Source organism: Urtica dioica, chromosome 4 (genome assembly GCF_054948205.1).
Source record: "Urtica dioica subsp. dioica isolate 48M chromosome 4, U.dioica_male_clone48M_v1_H2, whole genome shotgun sequence".
Taxonomy (NCBI): domain Eukaryota; kingdom Viridiplantae; phylum Streptophyta; class Magnoliopsida; order Rosales; family Urticaceae; genus Urtica; species Urtica dioica.
Window position 1 is genome coordinate 1,317,524 of NC_142759.1, and position 19,083 is coordinate 1,336,606.

A 19,083-nucleotide genomic window follows, 5' to 3' on the forward strand; every position below is an offset into this window, starting at 1 on the left:
ATATCTAAATGTGTGTTGCATATATATATATATATATATATATATATATATATATATATATATATATATAATATTTTAAAATAATTTATCGCTTACGTTATTAATTATAAATCTTAGTAGCAACCATGATCATGATGAAAACTTATTTTTCTAATTTATATTCATTAAATAAATGAAATATCATTACATTTAAATTAATTAAAAATATAGGCGTTAACGAATATGAGGATATGTAAATGATTTTTTTGTTTGAAGGATAAAAAATAATTTATTTCCATATGTTAGTTTTATGATCACTCTATAGTTTCCTAATTTTTAGGTTACCAATTTCTGGTTTCCTTGTTTGAAGTTTTCATTTTACAAACAAAAAGCTAAAAAAAAAAAAAGGATTTTAAAAAGGAAATATATATATTGGTGTATTTTTAAGATTGTGGCACAGTTATATATTTGCCTGTGGTGTCTTCATAATTTAAAGGTTCATGTTTTTCTGGGCGTTCGCGAAGTCTTTGAACTTGATCATTGTATGTGTAGCACCCGATCCCAGTTTTACAGTAATAGTGTTGAAGTAATTAATGAGTATTACGGTGCATGTCATCAATATTAAGAATTTATTTGTCGTTTATTCTTGATCGTTTCATATGATCGAATTATCGCCAAAATCTTGGTCATTGATTCTTGCAATCTCGATTAATGGTTTGATTTAAGAAATATTCAATAGAAAAGTCATTTTAGACAAATTTAAAATTACGATCAAAAGATTTGTCGGAAGTTTACAATATTTTTCGGTCTGGATATTATTAAATCTTCGGAGTTTTGGATTTCTTTTATACCTGGAAATACCAAATGGCCGTATGTAGTTTTTTTTTTTTTTTTTTTTAATAGAACGGATTTTTCCATTAAAATTGGGTAAAATGACCCATCAATAGAGGAGAATAACACACCTTAGTAAATAGATCACGAAGACCTAAGTCGAAGTGAATCTAACACTAAGTTCCGGTAAAAGTACGTTATGTGCAAACTTCCGACAACGGGAAGAATTACAACCACAAATAGAGCACACAAGAGGCTCGTTAAAAACCCAAAGATTGGCGATGGAGAAATCCAACCAACTTCGATCCGATAGGCCGTATGTAGTTGGCATGTTAATTTTGATTTCTGAGAACTTAAACATTGCACCTGCTACCAAAACCTGGAATAAATCCAGATTATTTAAAAAAAAAAAAAAAAAAAAAAAGAACAGCTTGCTAAGAGACATATAACCCAGTCATTATTATTTATAGACCATGCCAATTAATTTACGGAACAGACTCAAACTATCCAAATACACGGTAGTTAGGGAATGCACATCATAATAATGCAAAGAAAATTAAAGCAGAATATATTTTCAAGGAATTTTTACTAACAAGTATTGTTGAATGAGCATCTTCAATCTCAAAAAATGGAAACAATTGGAATTTTGTACATAATTTTTCTTATCCACATGCATGCGTGTTGTTCATGGATTTGTACGTGACAAGAAGAAGAAGAAAAAAAGAGTTATGGCAAGCACAAAATTTTCTTTCAAAGGGATAAAGAAATGTACTTTTGTAGAAGAGTCATTTCATTGGCCTTTTTTCACTTCCATGCTTAATTTCAATTGGGTTTGCCAAGGAGCTATTTCAAGACCCCACTTGACTTGATGAGTTTTAAAAAAGAAAAATAATAATAATAATGTTGAGGAGTGGTGTAAAGAATTTAACTCAGTTTGACCAACACCTTGGAAAATGAATGACACATAATTTCAGTCCATTTATCCCCAAAAAAAAAAAAAAACAGTCAATAAAATTATACACAACCATGTCATTTACTCTTAATTAATGGAAACAATGTGGCTGATGTTGATGGAGCACCAGCCATGGAATTTATCCACTTATACTGATTTTATAAGCTTAGTTTATTACCTTCGATCGAGACTCTACGGCCCTCCATTGGATCTTGGGCCACTTTTCTTGTTACTAAAATTAATATATATTATTTATTTAGAACTTATAGTAAAATAATATTTGAACCAGATCAATTTTATCTAAAAACAGACTTAGGTATTTTTATAATCAAAATTGTACTGCTTAATAACGCTAAAAATAAACAATAAGATTTTCCGATATCTGCCTGTCCTGCACGACGGTGAGGCTGAAAGGTTACATCGAAACTCAAGCCTGAAAAATAGTAATAAATCGATGAAATCATGTATAAAGGTCAGCTCAAGGCTGAAAGAATTTGTTACCAAGACGATGAATTAATCCTCCAAATTGAAGGTATATATGCACCAAATCGAAAATTAACGACGAGCGAAAATATTAACTATAAGTTTCACAATTGATTACAAGAAGGTTGTGGATCTGGAATAATATATTACTGTTGGATGTATGCAATGTAATAAGTCAAGACTTCAAATGTTTTTTTTTATATTCTTTCTTTTTTTATCAATGTAGATATTTTCTTTCCTTCTTCTCTTTGGAACATGTCAAGAATTAAAAGGCAAGCTGTTGAAATGGTCGATCCAGACATATCTATCATTATTGTGTACATGCATGCATGCAGTGTCGGAGCCAGGATTTCAATTAAGGGGGGGCAAATTTGAGAAATATTTTTGAGGAGGGGCATTATTGAAAAAAAACTTACAAATTTGGGTCAAAAACATAATTATTAGTAAAATTTAAGGGTAAAATTATAAAAAAAGTATAAAAATTTGGGATTAAAAAATAATTTTCAAAAATTGAGGGGGGGCACTGGCCCACCCTGGCCCCCACCTGGCTCCGCCATTGCATGCATGTACATATTAACTGTTTAGCAATTGCTATAAATATTCCCCAACCTTTTAATTAATCTCATTTCATCCTTGAAACTTTTTTAAATTTTAGCATGCATCGGTAAATTTTTGTGAAATCCCAATTTTTTTTAGCTTAATTAAAAAGCTAAAATTTTTGTGTTCGAGTTACGTTAGTTTTTTTAATAAAGTAGTAGTAAATGATTTAATTATGTGGTAGTTTTTGAAGTTTTATTTTTTTATGTGTACTTTAGAGTGTTTTTAATTTTATTATACTCTTTAGATTATAAAATATGGATATAATATATATAAGTTATATAATATTTATAAATTATATATTATAAATAAGTTATTATACATAATTCATATATATATATATATATATTATAGGAAATTTAAGTTAACGTAATAATATATATATATATATATTACTTTATATTATATAACATTAGATTCTTACGTTTATATATATATATATATAGATTTATATAAAAGTTAATGTGATCCGTGTAGTTTTAGGTTTAATAATAATAATAATAATAATTAATATATTAATATTAAAAGTAGGATTAGGGTTTGGGCTTTTAGGGTTTATTTAAACCCTATTTAAACATCCCCTCATCTTATTTTAACGCTTCTTCTCTGCTCTCTCTCCCTCATCCCTCTCTTGGTTTGAAAAATTCGTAGCTCCAATTAGGTATGCGTTCTTTTCTCTCTGATTCGGATTCCCTGAAAACGTTTTCTTAAAACGCTTGTGCTGGTTTCAAAAAAAAAAAATTTGCGTTGATTCTTTTTGGAAACGTTAGTTTTAAGTGTCTTCTATCTAAATCTGCAATCGAAAAATATTTTTATGAAATACAGAATATTTTCCGATTATTTTCAAATCGGCGCACAGACCTGAGACATATTCCCGATTTTCAGACTTTAAACGTTTACTTTGGATTCAACAAATTTGGTTTTGCGTTGATTCTTTTTGAAAACTTTAGGTTTAAATGTCTTCTATCTAAACCTTTAATCGAAAAATATTTTTATCAAATACTGAATATTTTCTGATTATTTTCAAAACGGTGCGCAGACAGTTTTTGACAAAAACTTTAAAGTTAGATCTTAGCACTTCTTTTATTTTTAATAAATAGTTAAAATATTATTTTGGCCGTGATGCCTTTACAAAAAGTGCTCAAAATTATATTTTATACGTACTTGATTTTTTACAAAAGTTTTTCCAGAGTTTCAGTTTTCTCCGAAACCCTAATAGCCAAGGGTATTTTAGTAATTTCACGTCGGATCTCGTTTCTGAAAATTTCCAGAAACTAAGTCATGTATTAAATCCTTTTCTTACCTGATAAGTAATAGTCAACCTTTTCCGTTTAGGTTCCGAGTCATTAAGAGCATCATTTTCCTTCGACGGTCTTCGATCGTAATTCCGATATCCAGGTGAGAATAATCTCACTGCAACACGGATTAGTTAAAATATATATATATATATATATATATATATATATATATATAATACGTATTATGTGATATGAAGTATTTATGTATTGTGTGAATTTTTGTGTGTGCGTGTTTGTTCGGAATGTGCTTGTTATGATATGATATGACGATATGTGAGTTTATGTTATTATCTTATGCTGTGTGTTAGAATATCTATAACACGTCTTATGTTTCTAGCTATGTTATCATGTATGTTTTTATCTTATGTCGCTCATGCTTTTAACGTAATAAAAACGATTAATAAGTTAAGTAAGCAAGAGAGTCGTACCGCCTCGAACTACGGAGGTAACTAGAGGAATTTCTCGAGCCGAACTACGGGTTCACATAGAGAGTTCCTCATATGTTTATGTATGTGACGGGGGGTTCTATGGGAGGTCGCAGCCCCAAGGTTCGTTACCAAAGTGTACACTGAAATCGGTACGGCTACTCTAGGGGACCCCCGAACTAAAATACGATAGACTTTTAATAGGGTACCTCATGTCACGATTAAATTTTAAAGTACTAATAACCGGTTCATGCATTTTATTTTATTGCTTATGTTTTGTGAGTTATAGTTATTCTCGCTGAGCGTTAGCTCACTCTATTTATATACGTCCGTGTTGTAGGTAAACAACATATGAACAAGTGAGGAGGGTGGATCAGCGGCGGCGATAGCGAGAGGGTTGGGTTATGGTTGCCGTTTTCGAAAATAAAAAGACTTCCGCTTTTCTTTCAGTTTTGCAATAATCCAAACCCAAGGTTTTATTGTTCATAGTTTAAGTTATGTTTTTCAATTTCATTAAAGGTTACGACTTTATTTATGGTATTTATTTTACGATGGTATTTTGTTGGTTTTAAATTTCCATTATGCGACTTCGACGTTTTGGTTGTTTTCGTTCATCAAGTTTAAATGAAAATTTATTTTTAGGTTACGAGTTTTCAAACTTTATATTTTTAAGTTATGTTTAAAAAAAAAAAAAAAAATTTACCTCAAATTTTCTTAAGTTTTAAAAAGTAAGATAAGTAAGACGGTCCGAAAAGTCGGGTTGTCACAATTTTAGCAAAAAAAAAAAAAGCATCGTTAAATTTCAGAAGGTTAAAAATTAGGAAATAAGGTCAGAAGACGCATAATATAGCAATGTTATTTAGGTCAGAAAAATAGTTCTTAATTTCGCAAGAATTATTACTAGGTCAGAAAAATAAGAACTTTTGAATTCTAGAAAAAAAAAATAGCGAAAAATATATATATATATATATATATATATATATATATATATATATATATGTTCCTCGGGTTAAGTTTTGAAAACCTATATCGATGTTAAATTATTGATATAGCAATTATTTGGCAGGATAAAGCGAATTATTAGTAAAGTAAATAGGTTAGTTACATATTTATCTTCACAGCTATCACCTATAATGCGAGTTGTTGATATCTAATCTAAGCGATATGGATCGCATATGATAATTAACCGGTCTAACTCAAAAACTAGGTAAATTGATTATAAAATATGTAATATATTTAGATAAAAGTTGAAGCTGTTAATGTATTTGCAAATCCTAAACAAGTTTTGATTAGTGAACTGATTCCTTTTCCAACTATCAGTCATTTTTTCATGTCCTAGGTTTCAAGGTAAACCGGTGTGTTACCGGTTTTGTATTTTATTTGTTTGTTATAACATTCATCGTATATGGACAATGCGAATAGAGCACAAATATTTGAAATAAACATTTAAAAATGCATGAAATGACTCAGCAAACGGGCGAGGGAAAATTAAGCCTTGCCAAGAACACGGGCATGACCAACCCGACCCGATCCGACCCAATTTCTCTATAACAATAAAAAAAAATTAAATATTTATAAAATAAAATAAAAGATTTTTTTTTATATTGATATGGAGCTTTAGACTCGATTATTGTCAATATGTGCACTTCCCTTCGTAGACTTGTAAAGGTGGTTTTGATGTAGAAGCAGCCTAATAAAAACTATTTCCATTTTATTAAAAAAAAAAAAAAAAAAAAAAAAAAAAAAAACCGTTTCTCTAGCTATATACACTTAGGTATTAATAATAGTGATTCAAAATCGAATCAACGAAGTCATCGACCACTTGAAACAGCTTCTTTCTTTTCACTGCCTCTACGCAAGTTGTATAGATTGGCAATAGCAAGATCATATGATCACAATTTAATAGCTCACATAAAAACAAAAACTAAAATGAATGGATATAAAGCTAAAATTAATAAAATATTGCTGTTAATAAATTCCCTGTTGCATATGGGTCCTGAAGTTTGTTGGTAACTAGTCTATTCTATATTTAACAAGTAATTACCAGCAAAAAAAAAAATGAAATAATTACTTGAAAAGTTGTCTGGATAAGCACACCATTAATGAACAAAAAATAATTGTAATATGAGAGGCAATTAAAAGTTTGTATATTAATTCATAACCTCTCTTAGGATAGTCATATCAAACCATGACTTCAGGATTCATTTCCGTGTTTTCGCTTTCACGTAGTTGTCTTATTCATGCAAAAAACGCAACAATTTTTAATAGTTTATTGTGAAATAGTTGGCCTAATATTGCTCCTTGGAGGCAATAATTGCATTGTTATTTAATCATTTTTTAACAGCTTCATCAGAATCTCTTTCATGAATTAAATGTTGATTAATTATGATGCAAAATAAGAAATGTTAATTAATTAGTGAGACAAAGTCGTTTTCAAAGTTTTAAGATAATTTATACGTATATGTATTAATAAATAAATGCATACGAGTTTCCACATGAAAAAAACGAAGTTCGGTTTGATTTAATTTTATTTTAATCAAGATCCTAAAACCGCATACGTTGTATGTGTATACATGTTCAAGAATCATGATAATAGGAGACATAGAGCACACAAATCAGCTAATTATTAAATTTATTAATATAGGTTGAAAAGCGTTTATTGCACAACCGGATATACTTGAGATTCTGAAGAAGAAGAAAAAAAACGGAAAGAGGGAAACTTACGTGAATAGTGTATTTACATTTTAAAAATAGTGACGGTTTTAAATTCTTTAAGAAATAATATTTTTTAAAATCTTAAACAGTTATTTGAGATTATTTTAAATAGAGCCCAAAACATTAATCAAATTTCATCAAAAACATATCTGTAAAATATCAAGAAAATTGATTGTTGAAAAACATTATTTTTGCTACAAAGATTTTAGACACATTATTTTTGTATTTAGCTTAAAAAATGCGATCACGTGTAATTTTCACACAAAAAAAAAATGACAATGATTACCAATGTTTGAAAGCCCAATGGAATTTTATAATCTATTTTAAGATGCCACACATATGATAATAAGATGGTCCAAACACTAATATCATAAACAATTTGCAATATGTGTAAAAAAAAAATTACACAAATAAGAATAGTAGCCAGTTGGAAAGGAAAAATTCATTGATAAAAGCTAGAAAAATAGTACACTATAGTCTTAATTGAATAATTCACCCCTTTAATAGCATCTTCTTATTTGTATTTATAAATTTAACATAGGATCTCCTTGATCAAAGATATCTCCCTCACATCTACTCAATAAGTCACTTGAGTATTTGACACTCGTATATGAATTTCAGTGAACAAAACAACTTCGGTCCTCGTACACTCTTTTGAAAACCTCACAATAAGCTGAACTATCTTTTTTATATATAGGTCGATGAGCTAAATGTATTTGCTAGGATTTTTTAGAGCACTTGTCTAGGATATTTGGTGTAGAAATAATCAGAAATAAATATTTGACAAAAACAAAAACAAAAAATCACGAAATATGGAGCATATATACAGGATTGAGTGAATCTATAAATGTTGTGCTTCCTCTCTCTATCAAGCGGCTATATAGCCAAATAGAACTTAAGTTTTTGCAAAATAGCCATAGTTTGCCAACTATAAGTAAACTAGCCAAAGTAAGATTAATCTAGGTTGGATTAAATTTAATCTCAACGAACTATAAAGACAGAATGTAGGTTTTATGAAGACTGGATTAAAATTAATTGAGCCAGGATTAAAAGTCGCAGTACTCTCAATTGGCTATTTTGATATACCTAATGAAACTATGGCTATTTTGCAAAAGTCATAGTTTGAATTGGCTATTTCGTACCATTTTCCCTATAATCTATATATAACAATATGGAGTGATATACACAATTTAGTAATTTTAGGCTGCCTTTTAAATTTAATTACCTATGCATAAAAGTTTGTAATTACTCTTCTCATGGACTTTTATCCGATTTTTAGTGTTGTTTCTTCCCACTTTAATATCACACAGTGAACTCAATAAGCTCGATCGAATTGATAACGAGAGATTCGAGGTTGATGATTATTTTTCAGGGTTTCAAAAAGGCTCATTATTGCTTGAAAGGTATGGCCCAAATGATCTGGACGGCCAATACTTTGTAAGATGTTTTGAAGAGAGACAATTAGGTCAGCCTTTGGAAATGTGTGGTCTCTCTTTGATGATCTTACCGACAGTTTTTAAGATCCGGATTAGCCATGCATTACACATATATAACCACACCAATAATAATTAACAGTTATTTTATTAATGCTAAATATTGTAAAATGGTATGGTCATTTCTCGAGTACACCATGCATAAAGATTATTCTGCTAGTATTAAAATCATTTTATTCGTGTGCAAATTCCTGTTTTTGTTGTACTATGTAGCTTTTTTTGAATGTCTAACTTTAAAAGGCCATGACGAACAAGTTTATGGGAAAGATACTATTCCTTTTGCTTTGGTTCAACATAGCCGACAATAATTCCTGCTTTTTGTCTATCGTTTAGCTCTCATTTATTTACTATTATTATTATGAGAAGTAAAACTGACATCCTATTCGAACCCAACCATCTCTCTATGCTTGAAGCCTTGAACCAAAGCTTTAGACCATTAAGCCTTAGGTACCAAACCGACATCTAATAGAACGAGTTTTGAAAACTAAGGTCTTAACAAAAGCTTTAGTGAATAGTCTATAATTTCATAAACTTAACAATAGCATGTTAAAATACATATTTTGAGATCTAAATTTGAGTACACACCGGCACCTAGCTTTTTTGTTGATTTTTAATCCATGTTTTAATCGACTGTATTTAATTTTGTATACTGCTCAGAATGCTTAATAAGTGGATTATAAAATGACATATTCTCGGAAAATTAACGAAAGCGAAAGTATCGTTATAAGAAAGTTGCCACATTACTTATATATACACAACAATGATACAAATGCCACTCAACTTTAACGCTATGCCGCGTCTAACACGTGGGGTGCATAAGTGACACTCTTAGAAAGTGCATAAGTTTTCACACATTAATTAAAGCCAATTTTTTTTTTTTTTGGTGCTAATTTATATTCTTCACTATTTCCGGTGATTGACCCTATAAAGGCGTGGAAGGCCAAGAAAGCCTCTTTCCGGAGTCCAAACCATCAGTAAGAGCTAAAATTCTAACATTGTGTCAAGAACTACGGTCCAATGAACAGTCTAGTCTCATGGTCCGTCGAAAAATTTTCAAGCCACGCTCCGAGACATGAATGTCTAGTAAGAAATTGGACACGTGGCAGATAGGCTCTAGTAGAATTTTTTTTTTTTTACAAATTATCTGATTTTTAACCCCTAAAATGGCGTTACAAATTTAACTAAGGAATTGGACACGTGGCAGATAGGCTCTGGCCACCGATGGAATTATGGAAGAACGAAAAGTGATTCATGCGTGAAAACTCCAAAGAAATTCAGCGGGATATTTTGGTATTGGCCGAAAAGTCTTATATCACTAAAAGAAATACATCTTAATATCCTGTATTAGTGTCACAAGATACAAAACAAGCTATACATTCGCTAAATAGTAAATATCACAATTTAAATTATGTAAACAAAAAAAAAATCAAATCGAACGAATTTATATTAATCAGCCACTAGCAGCGACGGATCTAGGTGGGGGCCAGGGTGGGCCAATGCCCCCCCTCAATTTTTGAAAATTATTTTTTTAACCCCAAATTTTTATATTTTTTTTATAATTTTACCCATAAATTTTACTAATAATTATGTTTTTGACCCAAATTTGTAAGTTTTTTTTCAATAATGCCCCTCCTAAAAAATATTTCTCAAATTTGCCCCCCCTTGATTGAAATCCTGGATCCGTCACTGGCCACTAGTATTATGGATTTGACTACCATGCCACGTGTGATTATTCTTTACCTCAATATCAATATGGTCCTCTACATTCATACACCGATACGCAACATTTTGCTATTAATTGTAATCTAATCTTCGATATGTATCTAGGTACTATTTATTCTGTATGCAACTTATAGTGCCCGCTGAAGGAAAAACTCCACTTTTAAGTTGAAGAAAAAACAAGAAAAGAGAAAGAAGAAAAAAAGAGAGTACATTTTTTAAATAGAAAATAATGACGAGGTTTGAGTTGAAAATTATCTTGTATGTTATTTATTAATATAAATCAACTCTTTGTGAAAAAATAATAATTAAAAATAAAATTTTTAGGCATTATGTAATAAAAACTTAAAATCTCTACTTAAGGTGTGAATCTTAGGTATTTAACTCTAAGCTCTTTGTTTATATTATTTTATTATTAATAGTAATTGAATATTATTATTTTGTGTGGCTCTCTACTTCTCTTCGCTATACCGTATTCATGCATCATTCTAACCTAATTGATGTCAATACGATATTGAAAATATATATATATATATATATATATATATATATATATATATATATATATATATATATATATCACGTCGGCCTTGTGTTACAAAGCTGCTCTCAAGAGGTGACGTGTTTATGGCATCGATGGCCTAATGAGTGGTTGCAAGAAATTCAAGCTGTAATATTCAAACGATATGATATTTTTGACGTTAAAGTTTGTAATCTAATGCTTATTTATTTATCTAACAAAAGGTTGAGGGCCTCCTAAATTTCGTAAGCGATAAGAAGGCATTATAAATTTTGACTTCCAAATAGTAATAACTGCATTGAATTTGCATCTACCATTGATCAGTGCCCAATAAAATAAAAAAGTTCACGAGGAAAACATATAACATAAAAGGATTTTTTTTATTCAGGAAAATGACAAGTTAAAATACTACTTAGTCCAGAAGGGTGTTCCATTTAATATATTCTTTCAACAAATTAACCGTCACTGTCATTTCATTAATGTATTTTTTTGTGACCATATACAATTTAGTAAAAAATTTGTATGGTATAGTATTATAATTATCCTAGTACTACTGTTGGAGTAGATATACATGTTTACATAAGAAGAAAAAAAATGGCCTCTTTCAACATAAAAGTTTTATTTCCCAAATAAAATAAAAAAGTGAGAAAATAAGCCACAAAACAATGTCAATCAATTTCAATGGGCTGTCTACAGTTGGGAAATAGATTATGATTGATTAGCTTTATTTGCATGACTGGTTGACCTGGAATAATTAATCAACACCATACAAACAATGAACGTGAACGATCAATGAATTAGCCAATGCCACAAGAGTTAGGTTTAAAGCAAATTATTCCAATAATATGTCATCTCTCACATCTCACACCCATGCCCACAACTATTTAAAACACATCTTAATCTCCCAAAAAATAAATATATTATTAATTAGTGAGTTATACCATGAAACACGAAAATATGTAATTGATGTCGAGATGAGATATGCAAATAATTCTAGATGAATATAACATTTCTTTATAAATTAATAAATTATCGGCACAATATCAGTGATATAAACAATTTAATATATTTCTCAAGTAAAAAAAAATAAGTTTTGGATCGGAGCAATAATGTATTTGAATACTATATCATATGGTTAACCTGGGTTAAATTTGGTAATAAGAAATAAAAGTTAAAGTTAATCTTAATGTGGCTAACTGCTTTTTTAAATACTCAAAATAACCTCAAAAGTTTCACAAAAATATTATTTTTTTTTGTTTATTTCTGTTAATTTTTTTAATCCGGTTAAAACTATATTTTGGTTAGTTCTAAGTTCTAACTAACCAAAATTTTACTTAAAAACCTGTTTTAAAATATTAAAATAAAAAATAAACCTCTCTAATAATATCAACCTAAAGCATTTATACGAAGTTTTCGGATATGAAAAAGAAAAAGTAAAAAAAAAAAAAAAAAACAAAGATTCGTTGTTTGCCTATATTACTATATATGCTATGAAGATAATATAAAGGGAAAGTAATAAAAATAGAAACGCCAGAACCAAGGTTCAAAATACTAAGATATACCGTCTGACTCAGAGCTGCACTTTAATTGATATACCATTCCTATTGGCTCTTCAATTTGGGATTTATGGTAAGTTGAAATAAAAACCAACGTGAAGCATTTTAAAGTTGAATCCAGATCCTCTGTTCTCTCCAGTATTATTTCTTCCTGACAAACTTAACGTCATAAAATTCACCAATAAATTAACAGTAAGGGATATTGATCAAATTGCCATGCAATACAGCAACAACCCAATAATATTAATATTTATATTTAATATCCTTAAATGTTTTTATCCCGCTATTTGATCGATATGTGAAAATATGAATATATATATATATATATGGATGGATATATGTATATATAATATAATACGGACAAAACAAAATAAAATAAAATAAAATGTTGTCATAGCTAGCTAGGTAGGCCCGTAACTACGGCTTGCGATGAGCTGTAACGGAAAGCTAAGCTTTCAACTTGAATTTACCAAAATCCTAGTCAGCAAAATATAATCCTCATCAGCTAAATAATAAACCAAAACTTCAGTGTTTTTGATTTACCATCTTTCTCTCTATCTATCGCGAGAAAGACTGCTTATAAATACGACGACACATTTTCTTCGATAATTCATACTCTCATAATATTTAGAGAAAGAAAGGAAAAAAAAATTAAAAAAAAATGAGAACGTCAAACATTTTGTGTTGTGTTTTAGTGAGTGTTTTTGCGGGTTGTTGTTTGGGAAGACCAGCGACATTTCAAGACGATTTCAGAGTCACATGGGCTGATTCTCATATCAAACAACTCGAAGGTGGGAGAGCTATTCAACTAACCCTCGACCAAAATTCAGGTATTGTTTCATTATTACTATAATACATATACACACACACACAACTATACTATAATAATGTTTTTATGGGGATTATATAGGATGTGGGTTTTCTTCGAAGAAGCAGTACTTGTTTGGGAGTGTGAGCATGAAGATCAAGCTCGTCCCGGGTGACTCTGCCGGGACAGTCACCGCTTTCTACGTACGAAAAACAAATAAATAAATAAATTAATATTATTGATTATTGTTTGTGGTTAATTAACAAATGAAATTGTGTATGTATTGATCAATAGATGAATTCGGACACGGATACGATTCGCGACGAGCTCGATTTCGAGTTCTTGGGGAATCGGAGTGGGCAGCCGATAACGGTGCAGACTAATATTTACGCTCACGGAAAAGGCGACAGAGAGCAGAGGATTAATTTGTGGTTCGACCCGGCCGCGGCCTTTCACACTTACACTATTAGATGGAACCGCCAATTCATTGTGTAAGTTTTTTTTTATCCTATCAAGATTCTAATTATGATTAGACTAAAATTTTAATTAATCGCATTTTATTTATATATATATCTGTCTTATTTTACTATTCATTATTATTCAACAATATTATGGGATATGAGCTAAATAAATATGTATATGTATATAGCTTATATTCATCCAATATAAATTTGAGATCAATAGATTTTTTCAATTACTGTGTACGTGTTTGTTTGGGATAAACTCTGGCCAACGTTTCTAAATATAATCATTTTATATATTTATTTATCTGGCTTAGTTTACTATTCATTATTCAACAATATCAATTACGGTATATATATCAATTAATATAAATTGAGATCAGTTGAATTAATGTGTGTCTAGGATAAACTCTGGCCCAAGTTGCCTTTTTTCTCATTTGATTCCTCTAAAAATAATACCGCAAAGCTTTTCTCATTTAAATTTCTAACAATATCGTGACTAGTTAGTTATTTATATTAGTGAGACCTTGGTTGGTTGACAATGTCTAGTGAGTGTGAGCAAAACTTTGGCCAAATATATAAGTGGCCCATTAGTTGTTATATTTCATTTTATGTCTAGTGATCTCGTCTAAATTTCTGTCTCCGTCGCTGCTTATAATTAATTTATTCAAATTTTATTTTATATACGCGATGCAGCTTCTTGGTGGACGACGTGCCGATCAGAGTGTACAAGAACAACGAAGCGAAGGGAGTGCCGTTCCCGCTCCACCAGCCCATGGGGATCTTCTCGACCCTATGGGAGGCGGACGACTGGGCCACGAGAGGCGGGCTCGAGAAAATCAACTGGAGCAAGGCCCCGTTCTACTCCTACTACAAGGACTTCGACATCGAGGGCTGCCCTGTCCCGGGCCCAGCTAACTGCGTCGGCAATGCCGCCAACTGGTGGGAGAGCCGCGCTCTGAGCGCTATCGAGCTTCGTCGCTATAGGTGGGTCCGCACGAACCACATGACCTACGACTACTGCACCGACAGGTCGCGCTACCCAGTCCCTCCCACGGAGTGCCGTGCTGGAATCTAGGGCGTTCCGCTTCGCAAACTCGTATAAAAAAAAAATTGTGAAGGAGAGAGACCTACCAAAAAAAAAAAGAAATCTTGTTATTGTATACTTTTGGATTTTTAATTAGTATCATACTTGTTCTTATGTGACGTGTATGTGTGTCACATGGCCCATATTATTAAGTCGTTATTTACAAATGTGTGATATGTGGTATTATTACCATTGGATATACTTATTATGCGTCCTTTGTAAAGGGTTTGTATACGTTGTGGGTGAGATCGATCGTGAAGATATATATCTTAGTTATGGAAGAAGAGAGAGGTTTAAGCGGAAAAGCAAAAAAAAAAATGTAATATTTTCAATTCTATATATGTATAGTTTGTGGCTCTACGTGCTCTATCTGTACCCATCTAAATTAATCGAGCAATAAATGAAATTTTCTGTTGTGATTGTGAAAGAGTAAGACGTATTAGTTATATGTGTGAGTACATTTTTTTACCATATCGTCTTTACCTTCTCAAATTTTACCAGAATATTGAGTTCTGTGAGACTCGGCAGTTCACTCATTTCGTAGCTCTTATAGTAACTTCAATCGGAACCATATGCATATATAAATAAGTACCATAAATTTGGGTCCCATAATAGGGTTGGATTACTTGTCGGTGGTTGAATTGTGCACGTGCGATACATTATAATTTATTTCTTTTGATTAATCTTTTTGTTACTCATAATCAGCTCTTAAACGTAAATAAAATTTATAATGGCAAGCGATAATGGATTTTACTAAGGGTCCCATTATCCCAGCTGGATATATAAAGGGCATTCAAAATTATGGACCCCATGTAACACTCAATGGAGTTTGACTTGTCATGTTGAATTAGGGGGACTTTATTTATTTAGTAGAGTTTGGTATATATGTGAACTTTCACTTGACGCCAAAAACACAATATTTTTTTTTTGGTTGTATATATATCATATATGTATTTATATTATTGATTTACATGGCATGTTATATGATAATAGTAAATGTAGAGCGATATGTGATATGATTGCTTTTTTTTTTTTTTTTTTTTTGAATCAGGTAGTATGATTGCCTTTTACTCGCATTTATAATGTCTTTTTATTGCTAGCCAGATGTATTTGAGAGATTTTTACGTAGTCTATAGTTTATTGGTTTATGCACACGTCTTTTTTTTGCGTAATTACATATTTGTCCCTTCAATATATATCTGACTCCTATTCGGAATTGAAATTAAATTTTAATCAAAATACAAAAGATTAAAATGACGCAATAATTGAGCTTCTATTTTTAATATGGAAACGCTCTCTAAGATGTATATATAGGATATACAAATGGCACGCGCCCGCGTCTCGCCGCGAAAATAATAAACATATTTTTGTAATGATAAGTTATATTATTTTATATTAAAACATTCAAAAATAAATGGTATATGTAAGAGAAGATACGAAAAGTTTGGAAAAATGTGAAATAATCTAGTCAAGTAAAAAAATTGTAATTTTTTCGCTAAGTGATGTATTTGTAAATTTTATATATTAATATGATAGAAATGACATTTCACAATAGAGAGAATAGTGAATCGTTTCTAGATGAATAGTAATTTTTTTTTCTCTTCTTTGTGTATACATATATATATATATATATATGTAATAATGGGTGAGAGTCTAAAGTATAAACTATCGGACTCTAATTCGGAATAGAAATTCAAACTTTAATCAAAATGCAAAAGCTTAAAATGGGGAATTACAAAGGAATATGAGATTTAATGGGCCAGAAATCACAATAATAGACGTCGTATCTTCAAAAAGCCCAAAAACATCAGACTTGCACATCGCACAACATTTGCTTATAAATCACGCTGAGTATATCAAGGCCTCTGCCCACAATTAAGTTGTTTCAAATCAAATGCAAATTGGGCTTTGATTATCTAGGCCCATAAACTATTCACGACGACAAATTTGAAGGTGAAAAAAAAGGATAATACCAAAATTACGACTATTAAGATGTTGTTACAAATTTGAAGCTCGGAGAGTATTAAGATGTTAGTCAATAATCAATATCATCTCTGAGTTTACAGTTTGATCGGCTGCCTTGGGCATATTCACGTGAAATTAGTGTTGTGTTTAGTTTTCAATGTCTATGGACCAAACGAAATGCTTTGAGCCATAAAAAAGGACAAATGAACCATTAATAAAATTAATAATAAAAATGTATTAGTTTTGACTTTGGCGTTAAGTTGAATGCCAATGATTAAGCCATTGATTTAATTTACAAGAATTTCGATGGTCGATGAAAATACCAACTAAATCTCAGCTCTTAATTATTTTATGAACACCTTGGAGTCATTTAAATTAAATATATACCCTAAATGCTCTTCTTCCCGATTAAGAATTCTAGCTATTATTATGTAAGGTTTAAAAAAAGTTCATTCTTATAGCCAATGTTCGAAGTTAACCGATGTTACGTTAGGAAGTTCCTTTTTTCGTACTTATTAGCCATCGTAAAAGGACATTTACTTGTTTCGATATCGTTTTCCCCAAAATTCGCTCGACATTTCATATTAATAATCAATTTTATACAAGTCTCAACGAGGAATAAGCACATGATGTTACTCGCTCGTTTTTTAACATGTTGTTTCTAACACAAAATGATGTCATACAACAAGTCATATTGCGTCAAAATGTCATATTTTTTAACAAGTTCGTCGTTATGTGTGTATTAAAGGTAAAATCTAGTTGATTTGTGTATAATTTTGAGCTAGCTTTATTTAACATTATATTCATAGGTCTGTATATATTTTTTTATTCAACATATTTTTTGTTATTATTTTCACCGACAATCAACTTTTCTCTTGAAAGATGGTTTTTTTGTAGACATATTTTTGCATTTTCACTGATTTTGTCTGTTGACATTTTCATCGACCGTTACAATTCTCGAAGTAAAAAAACATATCTAGGCATAGAAATTACAAACCTCAATTATAACTGTGCACATCTATATACGTACAGACAAAATAATTTGGTCAAATTTGTGATATTTAATATCAAGGTTTCAATTACCGTGAGTGATAGAGGTATCCTGCGCGGTATCCCACTTCTCGTAGGTGTGCAAGAGCGGTTTGAATATCTCATGCATGATGCTCTAAAAACCGCAAATTTTAATTTTATTAATTTTAATTTTTATATTTGTATATTTACAAAATATATATATATATATGCAAATGCTTAAATAAGTGCGAAATACTTCAATGGTACACGAGTTACCATTAAAATCGGAGTTGCGATAGAGCTATAAGAGTTATTTAAAATCTTGACATTAATGCGTGCATAACATTAAATTTCCAATACTTAGTTTTTAACCTCTTTAATAGGTCCCTAATTAAATGTAGAGCACACGAACTAATTAAAAGCTACCTGAAAGGATAAATTAGAGACAAGAAAATTAAAGGGTATGGAAAATCCAGTTACCTAAAATTTTGAACTCGCCTACTAAATTGTCTTGTTAGCTCCGATGCTAACAAGATAATTATGTTTTAACGATTAACTTATATTGTTAAAATTAGTGACGTAAGAAAGTGAATTTAATTAAACTATAGGTTCTTGAATAGAGAAATGAATTATAACACTTATTTTATTTTTTTATGAATTAATTTTATTTATTAAAATTAGTGACGTAAGAAAGTGAATTTAATTAAACTATAGGTTCTTGAATAGAGAAATGAATTATAACACTTATTTTATTTTTTTATGAATTAGTATAAGGGTCAATATCCAACCATTTTCGAAAATGATAATATCATTATTATGTAACTATTGCAAGTAGTTAATAAAAGACTTTTACAAGGTATATAATGGTACATATAATATTGTACAAGAACCATCAATAATGATAACTCCAATTCAAGTTGTAGTGGGTTTTATCTTTCAAGCAATGAATATATACCTCCCGTGAAAACCAGAAAGGTTCAATACACAATAATGGTTAATAATACATATGGAACAACTAAAGATCCGTTGACAATTATATTAATATAATATACCATTGGTACCTATAAAGTTATATATAAATAAAGTAAACCACTGAGATATCGTGAACAACATTGATACCGGGCCAAAACAATACAAAAACATGCTCTAATTTGAGCAATTGCGCTAAATATAGCCGTAAATG

General features: G+C 30.4%; 1 protein-coding gene across 1 annotated transcript; it reads left to right on the plus strand.

The window, feature by feature from the left end:
• The first annotated feature begins 13,109 nt into the window (after positions 1-13,109).
• LOC149399071 (putative xyloglucan endotransglucosylase/hydrolase protein 7) lies at positions 13,110-15,351 on the plus strand. The gene is made up of 4 exons (XM_089612150.1): positions 13,110-13,398; positions 13,479-13,579; positions 13,671-13,867; positions 14,534-15,351. The coding sequence occupies exons 1-4, from the start codon at positions 13,230-13,232 to the stop codon at positions 14,913-14,915; spliced, it is 849 nt and encodes a 282-aa protein (XP_089468276.1). The 5' UTR covers positions 13,110-13,229; the 3' UTR covers positions 14,916-15,351.
• The last annotated feature ends 3,732 nt before the right edge of the window (positions 15,352-19,083 follow it).